General features: G+C 45.4%; 1 protein-coding gene across 1 annotated transcript; it reads right to left on the bottom strand.

Annotated features, from left to right (window-relative positions):
* Nucleotides 1–970: 970 nt before the first annotated feature.
* On the bottom strand, nucleotides 971–14,520 carry LOC311125522 (coronin-7-like). The gene is made up of 18 exons (XM_084199559.1): nucleotides 14,471–14,520; nucleotides 14,292–14,349; nucleotides 14,014–14,159; nucleotides 13,686–13,781; nucleotides 10,623–10,730; nucleotides 9,758–9,914; nucleotides 8,452–8,627; nucleotides 7,890–8,085; nucleotides 7,273–7,415; nucleotides 5,315–5,419; nucleotides 5,123–5,208; nucleotides 4,681–4,822; nucleotides 4,262–4,351; nucleotides 3,892–4,008; nucleotides 3,525–3,660; nucleotides 2,691–2,782; nucleotides 1,247–1,336; nucleotides 971–1,128 (listed from the first exon to the last, which is right to left on the bottom strand). Exons 1-18 carry the CDS (start codon nucleotides 14,516–14,518, stop codon nucleotides 1,120–1,122), a joined length of 1,995 nt encoding a protein of 664 aa, XP_084055685.1. The 5' UTR covers nucleotides 14,519–14,520; the 3' UTR covers nucleotides 971–1,119.
* Between the last annotated feature and the right edge of the window lie 4,176 nt (nucleotides 14,521–18,696).

Genomic DNA, 18,696 nt, shown 5'->3' with positions numbered 1-18,696 from the left:
TATTGGACAAGTCCAAGTAATCCCTCCCTGTTTGAGGTTGTTTTCTTCCGTTTGGTGACTAATGAACACGACCCTGGAGTGGTACTGGACTGCTAGTAGTTCTTTATCACTGGCCAGAGAATGAAGCTACCTAAACAACAAAATAATATTATATTTCTATCAATAGAAATCAAAGTCATGCTTTAACCTGAAGCCTATTTACCCTGTTGTACCCTGTCTGTGTTTTTTTGCTGTGTGCTTGTTGAGACTGTATGGGGATATCACTGACCATCTAACATCCACGGACTACAGGAGCTGGAGGTGCAGATGGGATATCCAGGTGCAGAGGTGGAGAGTGAGTGAGTGAGTGTGAGTCTATGTGTGTGTGTGTGTTTGTGTCTGTCAATATATAGTGATGCATAGGTGGTGGTAAATCCGGAAGACCATAGATACTGTATTCAAGAGCATGCGTTTGAGTTTTTCTATAGTTACTGTGTTTCAAAGATTATGGAGTTCGGTTCATATTGTCCCAAAAAAGCAAGCAGTGGTCTAGTCATTATTATTATTATTATAATGACACAGGTGTAAGGTTAGGAGTGGTAACATACAGACAGACACACAGGTGTCCATCCAGTGTGGAGGTAAGGGCTGGGTTGTAAGGAAGTGTTGGGAGTCATTTAACTATCTAGCCTAGTAGGAATGTTAGCTATTTACAGTACAAGGCAGCTGCAAGTCAAAGGTCGAATTGAGGTAAGGTTGCCTTTAACCACAGATCTAGGATCAGATTCCAAACCTCCAATCCTAACTTAACCATTATGGAGAGGAAAACATATCTGATCCTAGATCAGCCAATGGTTAAAGGCAACGTCTACTTATTCAGAGTATTAGAGGATGATATGGGGATATGGGCGGTAGGGTTGCACAAGTCTGGTAACATTCCCCAAAAGTCCCAGGAAAATAAGCAGGAAATCCACACACACAATTCTCCAACTGGGATTTCTGGAAGGTTTAATGTTAGGTGTTTGGGAGATGTTTTTTTGACATAGGATGCATCAGTGGCACGCAGGAATGGCAAGTTTCAGTCCAGCAGGCCCCTTGGTTACTGCTGGCACCGCAAGCAGGTCCGCAAGGCAACACACACTAGTCACCCTGAAAGACACAAGAGCATGGTTAAATGTGAGTGTGTACATCTGTGTACATCTGTGTCTGTGTGTGTGTGTGTGTGTGTGTGTGTGTGTGTGTGTGTGTGTGTGTGTGTGTCACTCACCCACTCATCGTCTTCTACTCCCTGGAAGGACTCCTGTGGTAGAGGGTTGTCATCCATGTTCCCTAGCTTGCCTATCATGGCACTCAACAGCTGTAGCACAGGCACATGATTAACACACTATAGTCACACTACTGTTTCTATACTACCCATTACCCATCTCATATGTATATACTCTATTCTATACTACCCATTACCCATCTCATATGTATATACTCTATTCTATACTACCCATTACCCATCTCATATGTATATACTCTATTCTATACTATCTATTTACATTTTAGTCATTTAGCAGACACTCTTATCCAGAGCGACTTACAGTTAGTGAGTGCATACATGAAATATATATATATATATTTTTTTTCATACTGGCCCCCAGTGGGAATCGAACCCACAACCCTGGCGTTGCAAACGCCATGCTCTACCAACTGAGCTACATCCCTGCCGGCCATTCCCTCCCCTACCCTGGACGACGCTGGGCCAATTGTGCGCCACCCCATGGGTCTCCCGGTCGCAGCCGGCTACGACAGAGCCTGGATTCGAACCAGGATCTCTAGTGGCACAGAGATGCAGTGCCTTAGACCACTGCGCCACTCGGGAGGTTACAATGACATTGCTCATCCATATATTTATATATTCTTATTCAATTCCTTTACTTAGATTTGTGTGTATTAGGTATTTGTTGTGTAACTGTTAGATATTACTTGCTAGATATTGCTGCACTGTCGGAACTAGAAGCACAAGCATTTTGCTACACTCGCAATAACATCTTCTAACTATGTGTATGTGACCAATACATTTAATTTTATTTGATTTTGATTTGGTGGGTACCAATATCCATCATTTAACATGATTTCGATATTGTTTGATATCGATATGAGCAAGACATATTGTGATATCGGCTTATCATTGCTATTAACCTACACTATTAGGTAAAAGAGCATTCATGAGTCTTGCAGGCACAAAACCCTCTCACAGGCTCTTCATTTAGCAAAGTTAACTGCCTGCTGATGGGCCATCAACTGGCTTCCCATTGGATTCAAACTGGTTAGGTAGGTAGGCCTATATGCTACCAGAATATTCACGTCTGGCCCAATAGAAAATCCGCAAGCAGTTGTCTGGACTTCACAAAGCCGTGGAAATGAACAGAAAATGAAACATTCATACATGATATTGGTTAAAACGGATATCAAAATAGATTTTTCCATCCCTACTAATAACTATTCATACTATTACTGTGACAAAACATGACAAATAACAAAACAGTCACCAAGCTTCCATATAGCTAGCTGCACTCAAAGAGAAATACTCACTAAGATAAGATGCTTTACACTCAGATAGTAGCAACACACACATACATATACGCACACAGACACACACAAACAGGTGCACACAGACAGACAGACACACAGGTGCACACAGACAGACAGGCAGACAGACAGACCTCATCTTTCTTCTGCTCGTCAGTCTTCTCCTCCAGGTAGTGAGAGGATGGCAGGTACTTTCTCACTTGGACCTCCTTGGGTGCCTCACTCACTGAGAGGACAGACGGACAGACAGACAGACAGAAACAGTGAAAGTGAGACAAGAGAGTTGGGAGAGGTTTGTATCAGAATGGCGGTGGACCACTGTATATATACTGTGTGTTCTAAAGACAGCAGCCCTAACCTAACCGCTAGACCACAGCAGGCCACATGCAGAGGCACTGAGCAAGTCTTCTCTGGCTTGATTGGTCTCAATCAGTCAGGTCTGGAAGGACATGGATCTTCACACATGCTAATCAAAATCAAATCACATTTTATTGTTCACATACATGTGTTTAGCAGATGTTATTGCGGGTGTAGTGAAATGCTTGTGCTTCTAGCTCCGACAGTGCAGTAATATCTAACGTTTGCACTTCTTAGCATGTAGGGGGTATGTCTCAGACTGGACACACTGGGAGTCCAGATCTTTAGTCACCACTGAGTGTTAACATTATTAAACAGTCACCAGATAACGCTCCTTTGGAGTCAACACAGATAAAAGATCTTAGATCCTCTGTGTGGCACCTCTTCAGTGTATGAATAACTAGGAGTATAAATGTAGGGCATTTGGTGCAGTGAGAGCATTTCAGGGAATTCTGCTATAGGTTGGCCCTTATAAACTGTACATGCTTTGCTTCTCATCTGAAATTCAAAATGCTGATCTAACAGTAATGCTGTAATGCTGTTGACTTCAGTCCACTGTTTGTACTATATGTGCCCGGGCCGAGCAGAGCAGAGCTGAGGTTAGCCCCTACCTGGGGTCATGTCTTTGGGCTTGAGGCTGATGGAGCGATGCTTCCCATCAGAACCAGCCAGCCAGGCTGAGGCTGTCAGAGAGGACTCCCACCACACTGCTGTGTCTGGGTACACATCGTCCTGGAAGAACTCTTTCTGTGGACGGACGGAGAGAAGGAGGGAGGGAGACGAGACATGACAGGGTTAGTTCAGAACTCACAACTCAAACTCAAAGTCCATAGACAAAGAACAAACAGGGGTTCACATACTAAACCCTTTTTACTGCTAGTCCTTTGAGGCCATGGTCTGAAAAGTCATCAAATAACTGCAGGTTTTTCCTATTTCCCCCAAATATACACTAGATGGAGGTGTTCAGCCATGACTCACTCTGACGCGGGGGACTCTGAAGGCCACTGGCTCTATGGAGGTCTTACTGAGCCTCAGACCCCTGGCCACCTCCACCTCTTGCACCACACACTCAGTCTTCGGCAGGAAGGCCAAGCCCTAAACACAGGAAACAGGAAGTTCATGCAGAGAGATTCTACAGGTCTACAGCAGCCAGCGTAATTGATTGACTGATCGTCAATTAGTCAGTCAGTCAATCAATTCACAGACATTTTATACAAGTCACAAATTCAGGGAAATGTTTTCATCCATTGACTACAAAACATGTAATAAAAAGGAGAGGGATATATGAAAATGAGAAAAGAAAGAGTGAAAAGGAGGAATGTAAATGCAGTAAACATAAAGACTATACCTTGTGGGGCTCTGAGGAGTTGAAGCTGGCACATTCCAGGAAATAGGGAGCCTCTGGTACTATCTCAAAGATGTACACTCGCGTGTCACCCTGGTAAACAACAACAACAACAAACAATGGCTGTATAGGTTTACTCGTGTCAAAGTCTGGGTATGGGGAGTCAGTATGAATCTACCAATCCACCAATGGCCGACATTTGCCAGGTCCCAGATCGTTTTTTGTTGTCTACTACTGAAATGCCATAGGAGTTGGCAAGACAGCACAAACAGATCTGGAACCAGGCTAGGCAGACATTATTATCATTAAGCACAAGAGTCTGTAACAGACTTTCAACACAACATCAAGTCAATATGGCTCCTATTTTCATCCATTCAAAATAAATGCTCTGTTTGTTTATTAGTTTGTTTGCTGTTGTTTACCTTTCCGGTGAGGATGACGACGCTGGTGTCGGGGTCGTAGAAGGGAATGAGGGTGGAGGGCGAGACATCAGTGGGGGCGCTGGCGATGGCCCCGGAGGACAGGGACTCAGCGGAGTGCAGGTACAGGGTTCTCTCACTGCGACTGCAGAAGGGGAAAACACATCAGGGGTCAAAGGTGAGGTGAACTGTGGTGACATCATCAATGAGGTCTAGGGTCAGAAAGGTTGTATTCCTCTTCACTAGGACCATAAAGTAATTGGTCTCCAACAAAGGTGAACAGTTTTTTTAATGTGAACCAAGATTATGGGTGAACTACATGTCAGACTGTCTGAATGGTCATAGACAGACAATGAACTGAATGAATGAATGAAATTAAGGTAAATTGATTGTTATGCACAAATTGAAGCTCAACTACCAAACAGAAATACAGAGAAATATTCACCTGTCGAAACCCGACACCATCAGGTATTTGCCGTCACACACCCACACCACACGAGCCCCCCTGTGGCCCTCAGGACCTGCACCCTCCTGCAGAGAGAGAGAGAGAAGGAGAAGGAGAGAAAGAGAGCGATTTGTAAATACTCTGTTTCCACACAAAAAGGTTCAAAACTCCTCAGGTCTCCCGTACACACACCTGTACTGGGTCAGCAGACTTGCGAGGGTCGTAGATGCGCAATTTCCCATCCTTACACACCGTGGCCAGGAGTTTACCATCTGGACTCCACGCCATCCCAAATATCTACATACACACCAGGAAGGAGAGAGGGAACAGAGAAAGGAAAAAGTTGAAATGAAGCGAAGGAGACACATGCACATTCCTTCTACAGTGAGGGAAAAAATTATTTGATCCCCTGCTGATTTTGTACGTTTGCCCAATGACAAAGAAATGATCAGTCTATAATTTTAATGGTAGGTTTATTTGAACAGTGAGAGACAGAATAACAACAAAGAAATCTAGAAAAAACGCATGTCAAAAATGTTATTAATTGATTTGCATTTTAATGAGGGAAATAAGTATTTGACCCCTCTGCAAAACACGACTTAGTACTTGGTGGCAAAACCCTTGTTGGCAATCACAGAGGTCAGACGTTTCTTGTAGTTGGCCACCAGGTTTGCACACATCTCAGGAGGGATTTTGTCCCACTCCTCTTTGAAGATCTTCTCCAAGTCATTAAGGTTTCGAGGCTGACGTTTGGCAACTCGAACCTTCAGCTCCCTCCACATATTTTCTATGGGATTAAGGTCTGGAGACTGGCTAGGCCACTCCAGGACCTTAATGTGCTTCTTCTTGAGCCACTCCTTTGTTGCCTTGGCCGTGTGTTTTGGGTCATTGTCATGCTGGAATACCCATCCACGACCCATTTTCAATGCCCTGGCTGAGGGAAGGAGGTTCTCACCCAAGATTTGACGGTACATGGCCCCATCCATCGTCCCTTTGATGCGGTGAAGTTGTCCTGTCCCCTTAGCAGAAAAACACCCCCAAAGCATAATGTTTCCACCTCCATGTTTGATGGTGGGGATGGTGTTCTTGGGGTCATAGGCATCATTCCTCCTCCAAACACGGCGAGTTGAGTTGATGCCAAAGAGCTCCATTTTGGTCTCATCTGACCACAACACTTTCACCCAGTTCTCCTCTGAATCATTCAGATGTTCATTGGCAAACTTCAGACGGGCATGTATATGTGCTTTCTTGAGCAGGGGGACCTTGCGGGCACTGCAGTATTTCAGTCCTTCACGGCGTTGTGTGTTACCAATTGTTTTCTTGGTGACTATGGTCCCAGCTGCCTTGAGATCATTGACAAGATCCTCCCATGTAGTTCTGGGCTGATTCCTCACCGTTTTCATGATCATTGCAACTCCAAGAGGTGAGATCTTGCATGGAGCCCCAGGCCGAGGGAGATTGACAGTTCTTTTGTGTTTCTTCCATTTGCGAATAATCGCACCAACTGTTGTCACCTTCTCACCAAGCTGCTTGGCGATGGTCTTGTAGCCCATTCCAGCCTTGTGTAGGTCTACAATCTTGTCCCTGACATCCTTGGAGAGCTTTTTGGTCTTGGCCATGGTGGAGAGTTTGGAATCTGATTGATTGCTTCTGTGGACAGGTGTCTTTTATACAGGTAACAAGCTGAGTTTATAAGCACTCCCTTTAAGAGTGTGCTCCTAATCTCAGCTCTTTACCTGTATAAAAGACACCTGGGAGCCAGAAATCTTTCTGATTGAGAGGGGGTCAAATACTTATTTCCCACATTAAAATGCAAATCAATTTATAACATTTTTGACATGCGTTTTTCTGGATTTTTTTGTTGTTATTCTGTCTCTCACTGTTCAAATAAACCTACCATTAAAATTATAGACGGATCATTTCTTTGTCAGGGGGCAAACGTACAAAATCAGCAGGGGATCAAATACTTTTTTCCCTCACTGTACATACTGTAGGTAGTCTCAATCAATCAATATCCATCCATCCATCTATCATTATTATTATCCCAGATCAATTCTACCACGCCCTATTCTCTAACAAAACCAGTGGTTCCGCCCTCTGCCAATGCCACATTCCTTATGTCCCGCCTCCTTTCCCTCCTCCCCCGTCACCTGATCCTGGTGTCCCCGGAGCACTTTGACCTCGTCCCCAGACTCCAGGACCCACAGGCGCACAGTCTGGTCGTAGGAGGAGGATGCCAGCAGGCCCGATGCCAGGGGGTGGAACTTGACTGAGTAGATCTTCTCAGTGTGGCCTGTGATTGGTCAAAACCCCTGTCACTCACTCACATTCTATCAATCGATCAATATATTATTTATTTCTATTGATCATGTTATGATCTACTCAGTAAATCACACAGTATAAGGCTATATAAGGATAATATGAGACACTGTAGCAAATTGCATACCGGTATCCTGTACATTTAGTTTCTGTCACTCATTGAATGAAGGATAGTGCACTGATATGTGACTACATTCACTCACACATCTAAATGTTCACATATTTCACATTGGACCCATCTAAATGTTCACATATTTCATATTGGACCCATCTAAATGTTCACATATTTCACATTGGACCCATCTAAATGTTCATATATTTCACATTGGACCCATCTAAATGTTCATATATTTCACATTGGACCCCAAAAGCCCCTGCTCTGAGTCCAATTTAATTCAACTTTAACTGAACTTAATTGGGCTCAAGTTCCCTGCGGAGTGTGTCTTACCCTGCAGGATGGCCTCTGGCTCGGTCAGGGTCTCTGTCAGACCCCCCTCAGGCACCTGCCACACACGGATCTTAGCATCGTCGCCCGCCACCACCAGCCTGTGACTGTTGAAGGGGTCCCAGGAGAAGTCAGCCACGTTGACAGAGTTCTGGATGGTGGGCAGGCCTGTGTCCGCTAGCTTCCCAGCCTGAGACAACTGAGGAGGGGAGCAGGGGGGCAATGAAATACATCCCTCTTTCTTCAGTGTGTGAACCAATAAAGCCACATCTTTGTTCTATATGGTGGCACCTGCAGAGATCCTATTAAATTACTATTTATACTATTAATTATTACATTCTACAGTATATGTAATTCTGTAGCGGCCGCTTATTTCATGTTGGTTGAAGCGCTGTCTACTCCCCTCCAACTAATAAGATGACACAGCCATAAAACACCCTAATTTTTTCTTGGCCAGGGCTCACTTAAAAAATATCAATATAAGGACAAATAAAAATAACTAAAAGAATACTACAACATTTCGAATAAAGAAATATTATCTTCCATTTCCTTAGTATGGAAGTACCTCAAATATGGCGATCTGACCCCCGGCGGTGGCGAGGGGCACGGCCACGCGATGGAGGTTGGCACAGAAGCCATCACACTCCCCGGGCGTGGTGAGGTTGAGCCCCTTCAGGTTGGTGAAGTGGGTGTCTCTGTGGAGCACCACACCCTGCAGGTGACGGAACTTACTGCTGGGACCTGGGGGAGGAAGTGAGGGAGGAGGAGAGGGAGGGAGGGAGGGAGGGAGGGAGGGAGGAGAGGAGAGGAGAGGAGAGGAGAGGAGAGGAGAGGAGAGGAGAGGGAGGGAGGGGGAGGTAGGGAGGGAGAGGAGAGGGAGGGGGAGGGAGGGAGGAGGAGGAGAGGGAGGGGGAGGGAGGGAGGGAGGGAGGAGGAGGAGGAGAGGGAGGGGGAGGGAGGGAGGAGGGAGGGGAAGAGGAGGAGAGGGAGGGGGAGGGAGGAGGAGGAGAGGGAGGGGGAGGGAGGAGGGAGGAGGAGGAGAGGGAGGGGGAGGGAGGGAGGAGAGGGAGGGGGAGGGAGGGGGAGGGAGGGAGGGAGGGAGGAGGAGAGCAGGGTGATTTTAGACCTTAGCTACATTATTTGTAACCTGGGTCTTGTTCATTAAGCACCAAACTGAAGAAATTAAACAGGGAGGGAGTGCCTGGACTTACAATGATGTACCTGGTCCAATAAGAAACGCTTGTTTTAGTTTTCCGTTGCAAAACGTTTCGTTACGGAGTGCCCAATGAACACAACCCAGGTACATCATTAGTAACCTAGTCCCATACTATATGTGCTGTGGGAAACTCTTCTATGGTTAACAAACGAGTTGGTTACAGCACATTCAGAATGGTACCAGGCTACATCAGACAGGGGATACTGGCAGTGCGCCTGGTCCCAGATCTTGATATGCTAGCAGTGTGTAGGATTGGATCATCAAACAGATTCAGATTAAAAAACAAGGTTCTCTCCAGTCTAGTGCAAACCACCAACTCTCTCTCTCACAGTTCAGTTCTAAATACAGCTCAAACCAATAGTCAGCATGACATTATAATAAGATAATGACAAGATAAGGTAATGAGAGGAGAGGAGATGAGAGAGAGAAATCTTACATAACACACTTCCTAATGACATAACCGGATATGTAACACATAGCATTATGGGTAATGTAGTACCACTACAGTTTCCCAAAACTGCCTTACCCAGCATGTTGCTGATGGGTAAGGATATGTGTGTGTGTGTTGTGTGTCTGTGTTTGATTGTGTGTGTGTGTGTGTGTGTGTGTGTGTGAGAGAGATGTAGTACTGCTACAGTTTCCAAAACAGCCTTACCCAACATACTGCTGATGGCTTTGGCACTCTGGCTGGGGCTGGGGAGGAATCCTGAGGAGAGGCCAGAGGTGGAGGAGGGGGAGCGGGTCGGGGCAGCACTGCTGCTGGGGGAGCTCAGGGGACTGCTGGAGGTAGAGCAGCCTCGCACTGGAGCCTCCTGGAGAGGAAGAACAATACAGTAATACATATACAATATATAATCATATAATTACACAATAAGGCACGAGGCGGTGTGGTATATGGCCAATATACCACTGCTAAGGGCTGTTCTTAAGCACGACGCAACGTGGAGTGCCTGGATACAGCCCTTAGCGGTGGTATATTGGCAATATACCACAAACCCCCGAGGTGCCTTATTGCTATTATAAACTGGTTACCAAGGTACTGTAATTAGAGCAGTAAAAATACATGTTTTGTCATACCCCGTGGTATATGGTCTGATATACCACGGCTTTCAGCCAATCAGCATTCAGGGCTCGAACCACCCAGTTTATAATATTAAATATACTGTATGTGGTCTGATTAATATAAACAAACTTTCTAGAGAGGAGGAATAATAACAATATGGTCACTAAACAGACGTCTTTATCCAAAGCTACTCACAGCTTTTATGGATTACTTTTATCTACAGATTTGAGATACTCACAGGTTTATCCAAGATATTCAATCAATACTGTATGTGTAGCCCAATGCAGTAATATAACAACAATTTGTGAGAAAATAAACAAAATCCAAATTCCATTTGTCTTAAAAATGAAATAAAACGTAGTTGCTAGCAGAGGGAATGTAGGGAACGGAGGGAACCAAAAGAGAAATGAAAGCGACCCATAGAGGACGAGGAGAATGGATGATGCTGGACTCTCACCTCTTTGCTCCTCCCACTGGGCAGCTCTTTCTTAGCAGGCGTCTGATTGGCTGGCTTAGCGTTGTTAGGCTTCCGACGATTGGCTGGGTTGACACTGACCTTCTCAACCTGAGAAGACACACATGATTGGATGTTTAAGAGAACAGCAGGCTATTGATTGAAGTACAAACCGCGTCAAAAACCAAGCACTTCTATTGGTACTGTATGCACATTGTATCCAAGTTAGAATACAGAGGATAGTTATATTGTGTAGAGTGGTGGTGGTACATTAATCGTACTACACGGGCTATGACGCTCGTCGGTTGTGGCAGGGCTTGAAAACTATTACAGACTACAAAGGGAAGCACAGCCGCGAGCTGCCCAGTGACACAAGCCTACCAGACGAGCTAAATCACTTCTATGCTCGCCAAGAGGCAAGCAACACTGAAGCATGCATGAGAGCACCAGCTGTTCCGGATGACTATGTGATCACGCTCTCCGTAGCCGATGTGAGTAAGACTTTTAAGCAGGTCAACATTCACAAGGCCGCAGGGCCAGACGGATTACCAGGACATGTACTCCGAGCATGTGCTGACCAACTGGCAAGTGTCTTCACTGACATTTTCAACATGTCCCTGACTGAGTCTGTAATACCAACATGTTTCAAGCAGACCACCATAGTCCCTGTGCCCAAGGACACTAAGATAACCTGCCTAAATGACTACCGACCCGTAGCACTCACGTCTGTAGCCATCAAGTGCTTTGAAAGGCTGGTCATGGCTCACATCAACACCATTATCACAGAAACCCTAGACCCACTCCAATTTGCATACCGCCCCAACAGATCCACAGATGATGCAATCTCTATTGCACTCCACACTGCCCTTTCCCACCTGGACAAGAGGAACACCTACGTGAGAATGCTATTCATTGACTACAGCTCAGCATTCAACACCATAGTGCCCTCAAAGCTCATCACTAAGCTAAGGATCCTGGGACTAAACACCTCCCTCTGCAACTGGATCCTGGACTTCCTGACGGGCCGCCCCCAGGTGGTAAGAGTAGGTAACAACACATCTGCCACGCTGATCCTCAACACGGGGGCCCCTCAGGGGTGCGTGCTCAGTCCCCTCCTGTACTCCCTGTTCACCCATGACTGCATGGCCAGACACGACTCCAACACCTTCATTAAGTTTGCAGACGACACAACAGTGGTAGGCCTGATCACCGACAACGATGAGACAGCCTATAGGGAGGAGGTCCGAGACCTGGCCATGTGATGCCAGGATAACAACCTCTCAAAAACGTGATCAAGACAAAGGAGATGATTGTGGACTACAGGGAAAAAAAATAGGACTGAGCACGCCCCCATTCTCATCGACGGGGCTGTAGTGGAACAGGTTGAGAGCTTCAAGTTCCTTGGTGTCCACATCACCAACAAACTATCATGGTCCAAACACACCAAGATAGTCGTGAAGAGGGCACGACAAAGCCTATTTCCCCTCAGGAGTCTGAAAAGATTTGGCATGGGTCCTCAGATCCTCAAAAAGTTATACAGCTGCACCATTGAGAGCATCCTGACTGGTTGCATCACCGCCTGGTATGGCAACTGCTCGGCCTCCGACCGCAAGGCACTACAGAGGGTAGTGCGTACGGCCCAGTACATCACTGGGGACAAGCTTCCTGCCATCCAGGACCTCTATACCAGGCGGTGTCAGAGGAAGGCCCTCAAAATTGTCAAAGACACCAGCCACCCTAGTCATAGACTGTTCTCTCTGCTACCGCACGGCAAGCGGTACCGGAGCGCCAAGTCTAGGTCCAAAAGGCTTCTCAACAGCTTCTACCCCCAAGCCATAAGACTCCTGAACAGCTAATCATGGCTACCCAGACTATTTGCACTGCCCCCCCACCCCCACCCCGTCCCCCTTTTTTACTCTGCTGCTACTCTTTATTATTTATGCATAGTCACTTTAACTCTACCCACATGTACATATTACCTCAATTACCGACTAGCCGGTGCCCCCGCACATTGACTCTGCACCGGTACCCCCCTGTATATAGCCTCCCTACGGTTATTTAATTTTACTGCTGCCTTTTAGTTATTTGCTTTAATTTTTTTGCTTAACACTTTTTTTATTTGTTTTACTTTGCATTGTTGGTTAAGAGCTTGTAAGTAAGCATTTCACTGTAATGTCTACACCTGTTGTATTCGGCGCATGTGTCAAATAACATTTGATTTGAAGTTACAATACAGAGGACAGTTATATTGTGTAGAGTGGTGGTGGTACATCCAAGCTAGAATACAGAGGATAGTTATATTGTGTAGAGTGATGGTGGTACATCCAAGTTAGAATACAGAGGGTAGTTATATCGTAGAGGATAGTTATATTGTGTAGAGTGGTGGTGGTACATCCAAGTTAGAATACAGAAGATAGTTATATTATGTAGAGTGATGGTGGTACATCCAAGTTAGAATACAGAGGATAGTTATATTGTGTTGAGTGATGGTGGTACATCCAAGTTAGAATACAGAGGATAGTTATATTGTGTTGAGTGATGGTGGTACATCCAAGTTAGAATACAGAGGATAGTTATATTGTGTTGAGTGATGGTGGTACATCCAAGTTAGAATACAGAGGATAGTTATATTGTGTTGAGTGATGGTGGTACATCCAAGTTAGAATACAGAGGATAGTTATATTGTGTTGAGTGATGGTGGTACATCAAAGTTAGAATACAGAAGATAGTTATATTATGTAGAGTGATGGTGGTACATCCAAGTTAGAATACAGAGGATAGTTATATTGTGTTGAGTGATGGTGGTACATCCAAGTTAGAATACAGAGGATAGTTATATTATGTTGAGTGATGGTGGTACATCCAAGTTAGAATACAGAGGATAGTTATATTGTGTTGAGTGATGGTGGTACATCCAAGTTAGAATACAGAGGATAGTTATATTGTGTTGAGTGATGGTGGTACATCAAAGTTAGAATACAGAGGATAGTTATATTGTGTTGAGTGATGGTGGTACATCCAAGTTAGAATACAGATTTTAGTTATATTGTGTAGTGATGGTGGTACCTGTTTCTCGCCACCTTTCCACCACTCCTCAGTTGACATGGCTGCCGTCCGGCCCAAGGTGTCTGGGTACAGGTCTGCATGGAACTCCTGTCCTGACTGAATTAGATACACACAAAAACACAAACATACTCTAAAATGGAAGCCATAAAGGCTTGCTGCCTATTGAGTGGTTGCTCATTCCATAACTTTATTTTCCTCAGTGACTACAAAATACACTATTGCCAAGTCCCCCCCATCAGTTTAGAAAAAAGTACAGGGGAAGAACTGTTGCCATGGCATCAAAATGACAGATCGATCTGCTGTTACAGTAGCATGAGAGATATTGGACCTTGCGGGGCACGTGGTAGTTGATTGGCACGATGAAGCTGTCTGTCAGCTGCAGGACCCGCATGACCTCACAGGACAGGACGTCCAACGCCAGCTTGGGTACCATGGCAACACCTCGCGTTGGGGCGTCCGTCAGACAGTGGCTTACTGGAGAGAAAGACAGGAGGGAGTAGAGGACAGGCGTGGTGTGTGAGAGAGGGAGTGGGAAAGGTAGGAGGACAGTATTGGAAAATGTGTTTTATTTTGGAAAATGAACAACCACTGATGATCTGTCCTTACCTTGGGAAAGGAATGGTTCACTGGCAGACACCTCGAAGCAGTCAATGACACTGTCTCCCTATGGAAGAGAGAAAGAAGCAGACAGGAGTGTATTTACTGAGGAAGATAATAGTAAAAGATTAAATGAGGCTAGCTGCCTTCATCCTCTCTGTTAAGGGAGACAACAAACTACGTCTTACCATCCCTGATACTATGAGGAGACCTGAGTCAGGGTCAAACAAAGGCATCAGAGTCCTGAGAATGGAGAAGAGTTGGGTGAAGAGGGAGGAGAGAGAGGAGAGGGAGAGAGAGAGTAGAGGGAAGAGAGAGAGAGTAGAGGGGAGAGAGAGTAGAGAGATGAGAGAGAGAGGAGAGAGAGAGTAGAGGGAGGAGAGAGAGGAAAGAGGAGAGAGAAGGAGGAGAGAGAGGAGGGTTAACTTGCACTACAGATATCCTACCTCAGCAATATTTTACTACATAATGAGAATACATTTGGCTATTTAGCTGGTCATTATAAAGAATAACAACATATCAATCAAAGCGAGCACAAAAACATTTCTGCCACTAAATTACAAATTGATCCCAAAAATTAAACGCACACATTCTTCAGCTGTATTGTAGACTAACAGAAATAGTTAGGAGAGATTCAAATAGATAGGGGAAAGTCCATGACAGTCAGACCACAGGGCTCTGGAGCCACAGTGTTACCACAACATACTACTATAACACAGGCCAGACTAAAGGAGAACCAGGGCCCAGCCTCCCCAGCTCCCCAGCCCCAGAACACAGGCCCAAATGAGGCTATGGTCACCTGCCTCCTCCCTCCCCTGGCATACTCTAAGCAGATTCATGGATAAAGGAGTTGTAGGAGCTTTCAGCTCAAAAGGGGAAAACATGCTGTAGTGTACAAACAAACAGGAAATTATGGCCTAAATGTGCACGCACGCACGCACACACACACACACACACACACATCAACCAGAGTGAGTGGTGATGTCATGTCAGGATCTATAAATATGGATATAATGACAGACTGGAGTAGACTGACTGTCCTCCCTGCTACCGCTGACTCTATAGGGACACGGAACTGTGTGTGTGTCTCTATGTGTGTGTGTGTGTGTGTGTGTGTGTGTGTGTAACCCAAAGCACACAGCAAATAGACAGCCAGTGTTGGACTCTGAGAAGCTGAATAAGAACAAGGACATGCTGTACAGACTGACTTCTGGAAACGTGTTGTGATTGGTCCTTTGTTTAAACCAAGGTGTTTTGGTCAGGTTGTTTCTGATGTAAGTGGAACTGACTAGGGCCCCGCAACCCCTTATTTCCCTCTCCCTCTCTCTCCCACCCTCCCTCTCACACTCACCTCTCTTTCTCTCACACTCTTGCAGATTGGACTGAACCCCTCCATCCCTCTTTCCCTCCCTCTACCCACCCCTCCACCTCAGCCCTGTGAAGTCAGTGAGGGGCGGCCACGCTTCGTTAGTGTCACTGTGTTCCCATGTCCAAGTTAGTCCACAGGGAGCCCCTCCATTCCCACACCCCCTTGTTCCTTCCAATCCTCCTCCTCTCTCTCTCTCTCTCTCTCTCTCTCTCTTTCATTCCCTCAACTTCTCTCTCCCCTTTCTTTCTCTCCCTTTATTCCTCTCTCCCCTCATTTCTCTTCCTCTCCTCTTCTCTCTCTCTACTTCCCTCTAAACTATCACTACCTTACCCTCCTCTATGTCTCTGATAGGTCTAATACCAGTTATGTCCCCAAATGGCCCTTTCTCTCATTCCCTTATCTCTGTATGATTATCTTGTGTTTTCTCACACTATCCCAAAGGAGAAACGTTCACCAATCAAACAGCCAAATAATGGAGTTCTGGCTTTATCACAGATCATGGATTGTGTTTACTACAGTGGTCACGCTCCATAGCACCGGGACTGGAGTGCATTTTCCCACACAACTAAGCACACAGACGCACACATACACGCACACACACACACACCAACACACACACACACACACACACGTCCACCCAGACCAATGACTGTATATATGAATGAACAAAGCCATCGATCATGTGACACCATTCATATATAAATAGGAATAAAGTTACTAGGCAACAGGATAGTTCATAAACAGTCACAGCAGTGTATGTGATGAGTCAAAAGGGTCAATGCAGATAGTCCGGGTAGCTATTTAACAGTCTTATGGCTTGTGGGTAGAAGCTGTTCAGGGTCCTTTTGGTTCCAGACTTGGTGCATCGCAACCGCTTGCCATGTGGTAGCAGACAGAACAGTCTGTGTCTGTGTGTGTGTGTGTGTGTGTGTGTGTGTGTGTGTGTGTGTGTGTGTGTGTGTGTGTGTGTGTGTGTGTGTGAGAGAGAGAGAGAGAGAGTATATGCATGTGTGTTTGACTACACACCATGTGTGTGCATGTGTGTGTGCATGGTACTCCTGTGGTGGAGCGCGGCGCGGTACTGCCACCCCAGATCAGACCTAAGACAGTAATCCAGAGGTAAGCCCCTTCTCAGCCTAACGTGGGGGGAGACACTTCAGCAGGGTAGCATGCTGCCAACACACACACACACACACACACACACACACACACACACCATTACAAAATACAAATCACTCGTCTTTTTCATACTATTTGAACTGGATGAACTTTGAGACATGGCATACTTCAACCTAACTGGATGTTGTGTTCATGTTGTGTTCACAGTGCTTTGAGACATGGCATACTTCAACCTAACTGGATGTTGTGTTCATGTTGTGTTCACAGTGCTTTGAGACATGGCATACTTCAACCTAACTGGATGTTGTGTTCATGTTGTGTTCACAGTGCTTTGAGACATGGCATACTTCAACATTACATTCAAACATTAGGGAGAAAACTATGATTCACAAATGGATCCGTGATTCCAACTCAACGGCCAAAGAATTCCCCCACAGGAAAGTATGAGAGGGCTCACCAAGACAAATAAAGAAAGAGAGAGAGATATATGGTTTAGCAGGTGCTGGGCAATGAGCCACAGAGCACATTTTCACCACAACAGAAAGACCAATTCTGAGGCAAAAGGCATCTGCTTCCATCATGGGCCTAATGTTTATCTTTCTGTACTACAATCACACACGCTCACAATCCCCCCCACCCCCTCCCAAACACACACCACACACTCCCCCCTCACACAAACACACAATCCCCCCCACCCCCTCCCAAACACACACCACACACTCCCCCCTCACACAAACACACGCTCACAATCCCCCCCACCACCTCCCAAACACACACCACACACTCCCCCCTCACACAAACACACACCACACACTCCCCCCTCCCCCCTCACACACTAGTTCAACAGATTCACTGGTGTTAGAGAGAAATCCCCATGGCTTCAGTCTGTCAGCACTGCTTCCAGTTTATCAGAGATGACAGAAAACAGAGGAAGAAAGGAGGAGAAAACCCTCTTCAGCTCATCAATCCTCCTGAGAGCTGGAACAACCTTACTACAGCCCTTCAAATGACCTTCCACACATGACAGGAAACTTCAGCACCACTAGATAGGACTACGTTATGTGTGGAGAGAGAGAGAGTTTGTGTGAGTGTGTGTGTGTGTGTGTGTGTGTGTGTGTGTGTGTGTTGGTACTGCAAATATGTGTGTGTTCATACTGCCAGTGAGTGTGTTTAGTCTCAGCCCAGATAGATAGTGACATGATGTCTGCACTCTGATAGTACAGTAGATATAGTCTGCACTCTGATAGTACAGTAGATATAGTCTGCACTCTGATAGTACAGTAGATAGAGTCTGAATGAGGATAGTACAGTAGACAGTCTGAATGAGGATAGTACAGTAGATAGAGTCTGAATGAGGATAGTACAGTAGACAGTCTGAATGAGGATAGTACAGTAGATAGAGTCTGCACTCTGATAGTACAGTAGATAGAGTCTGAATGAGGATAGTACAGTAGACAGTCTGAATGATGATAGTACAGTAGACAGTCTGAATGAGGATAGTACAGTAGATAGTCTGAATGAGGATAGTACAGTAGACAGTCTGAATGAGGATAGTACAGTAGATATAGTCTGAATGAGGATAGCACAGTAGATATTGTCTGAATGAGGATAGTACAGTAGTTATTGTCTGAATGAGGATAGTACAGTAGATAGTCTGAATGAGGATAGTACAGTAGATAGTCTGAATGAGGATAGTACAGTAGATAGTTTGAATGAGGATAGTACAGTAGACAGTCTGAATGAGGATATTACAGTAGACAGTCTGAATGAGGATAGTACAGTAGATAGTCTGAATGAGGATAGTACAGTAGATATAGTCTGAATGAGGATAGTATAGTAGATAGAGTCTGAATGAGGATAGTACAGTAGACAGTCTGAATGAGGATAGTACAGTAGACAGTCTGAATGAGGATAGTACAGTAGATA

Source organism: Coregonus lavaretus, assembly GCF_964263955.1.
Source record: "Coregonus lavaretus genome assembly, contig: HAP1_SCAFFOLD_2248, whole genome shotgun sequence".
Taxonomy (NCBI): Eukaryota; Metazoa; Chordata; class Actinopteri; order Salmoniformes; family Salmonidae; genus Coregonus; species Coregonus lavaretus.
The sequence above is the reverse complement of the archived record's forward strand: the minus strand, read 5'-3'. Positions and strand labels throughout refer to the sequence as shown.

Bases quoted from the DNA above. Each gene is read 5' to 3' on its own strand.
- LOC311125522 (XM_084199559.1), bottom strand. From the start codon at position 14,518: ATGCCTTTGTTTGACCCTGACTCAGGTCTCCTCATAGTATCAGGGATG. The intron at 5,209-5,314 runs GTGTGTGTACGG...CTCTCTCTGCAG, and splicing joins AGTCTGCTGACCCAGTACAG to GAGGGTGCAGGTCCTGAGGG. The intron at 3,661-3,891 runs GTGAGTCATGGC...GTCCGTCCACAG, and splicing joins TCAGAGTCCCCCGCGTCAGA to AAAGAGTTCTTCCAGGACGA.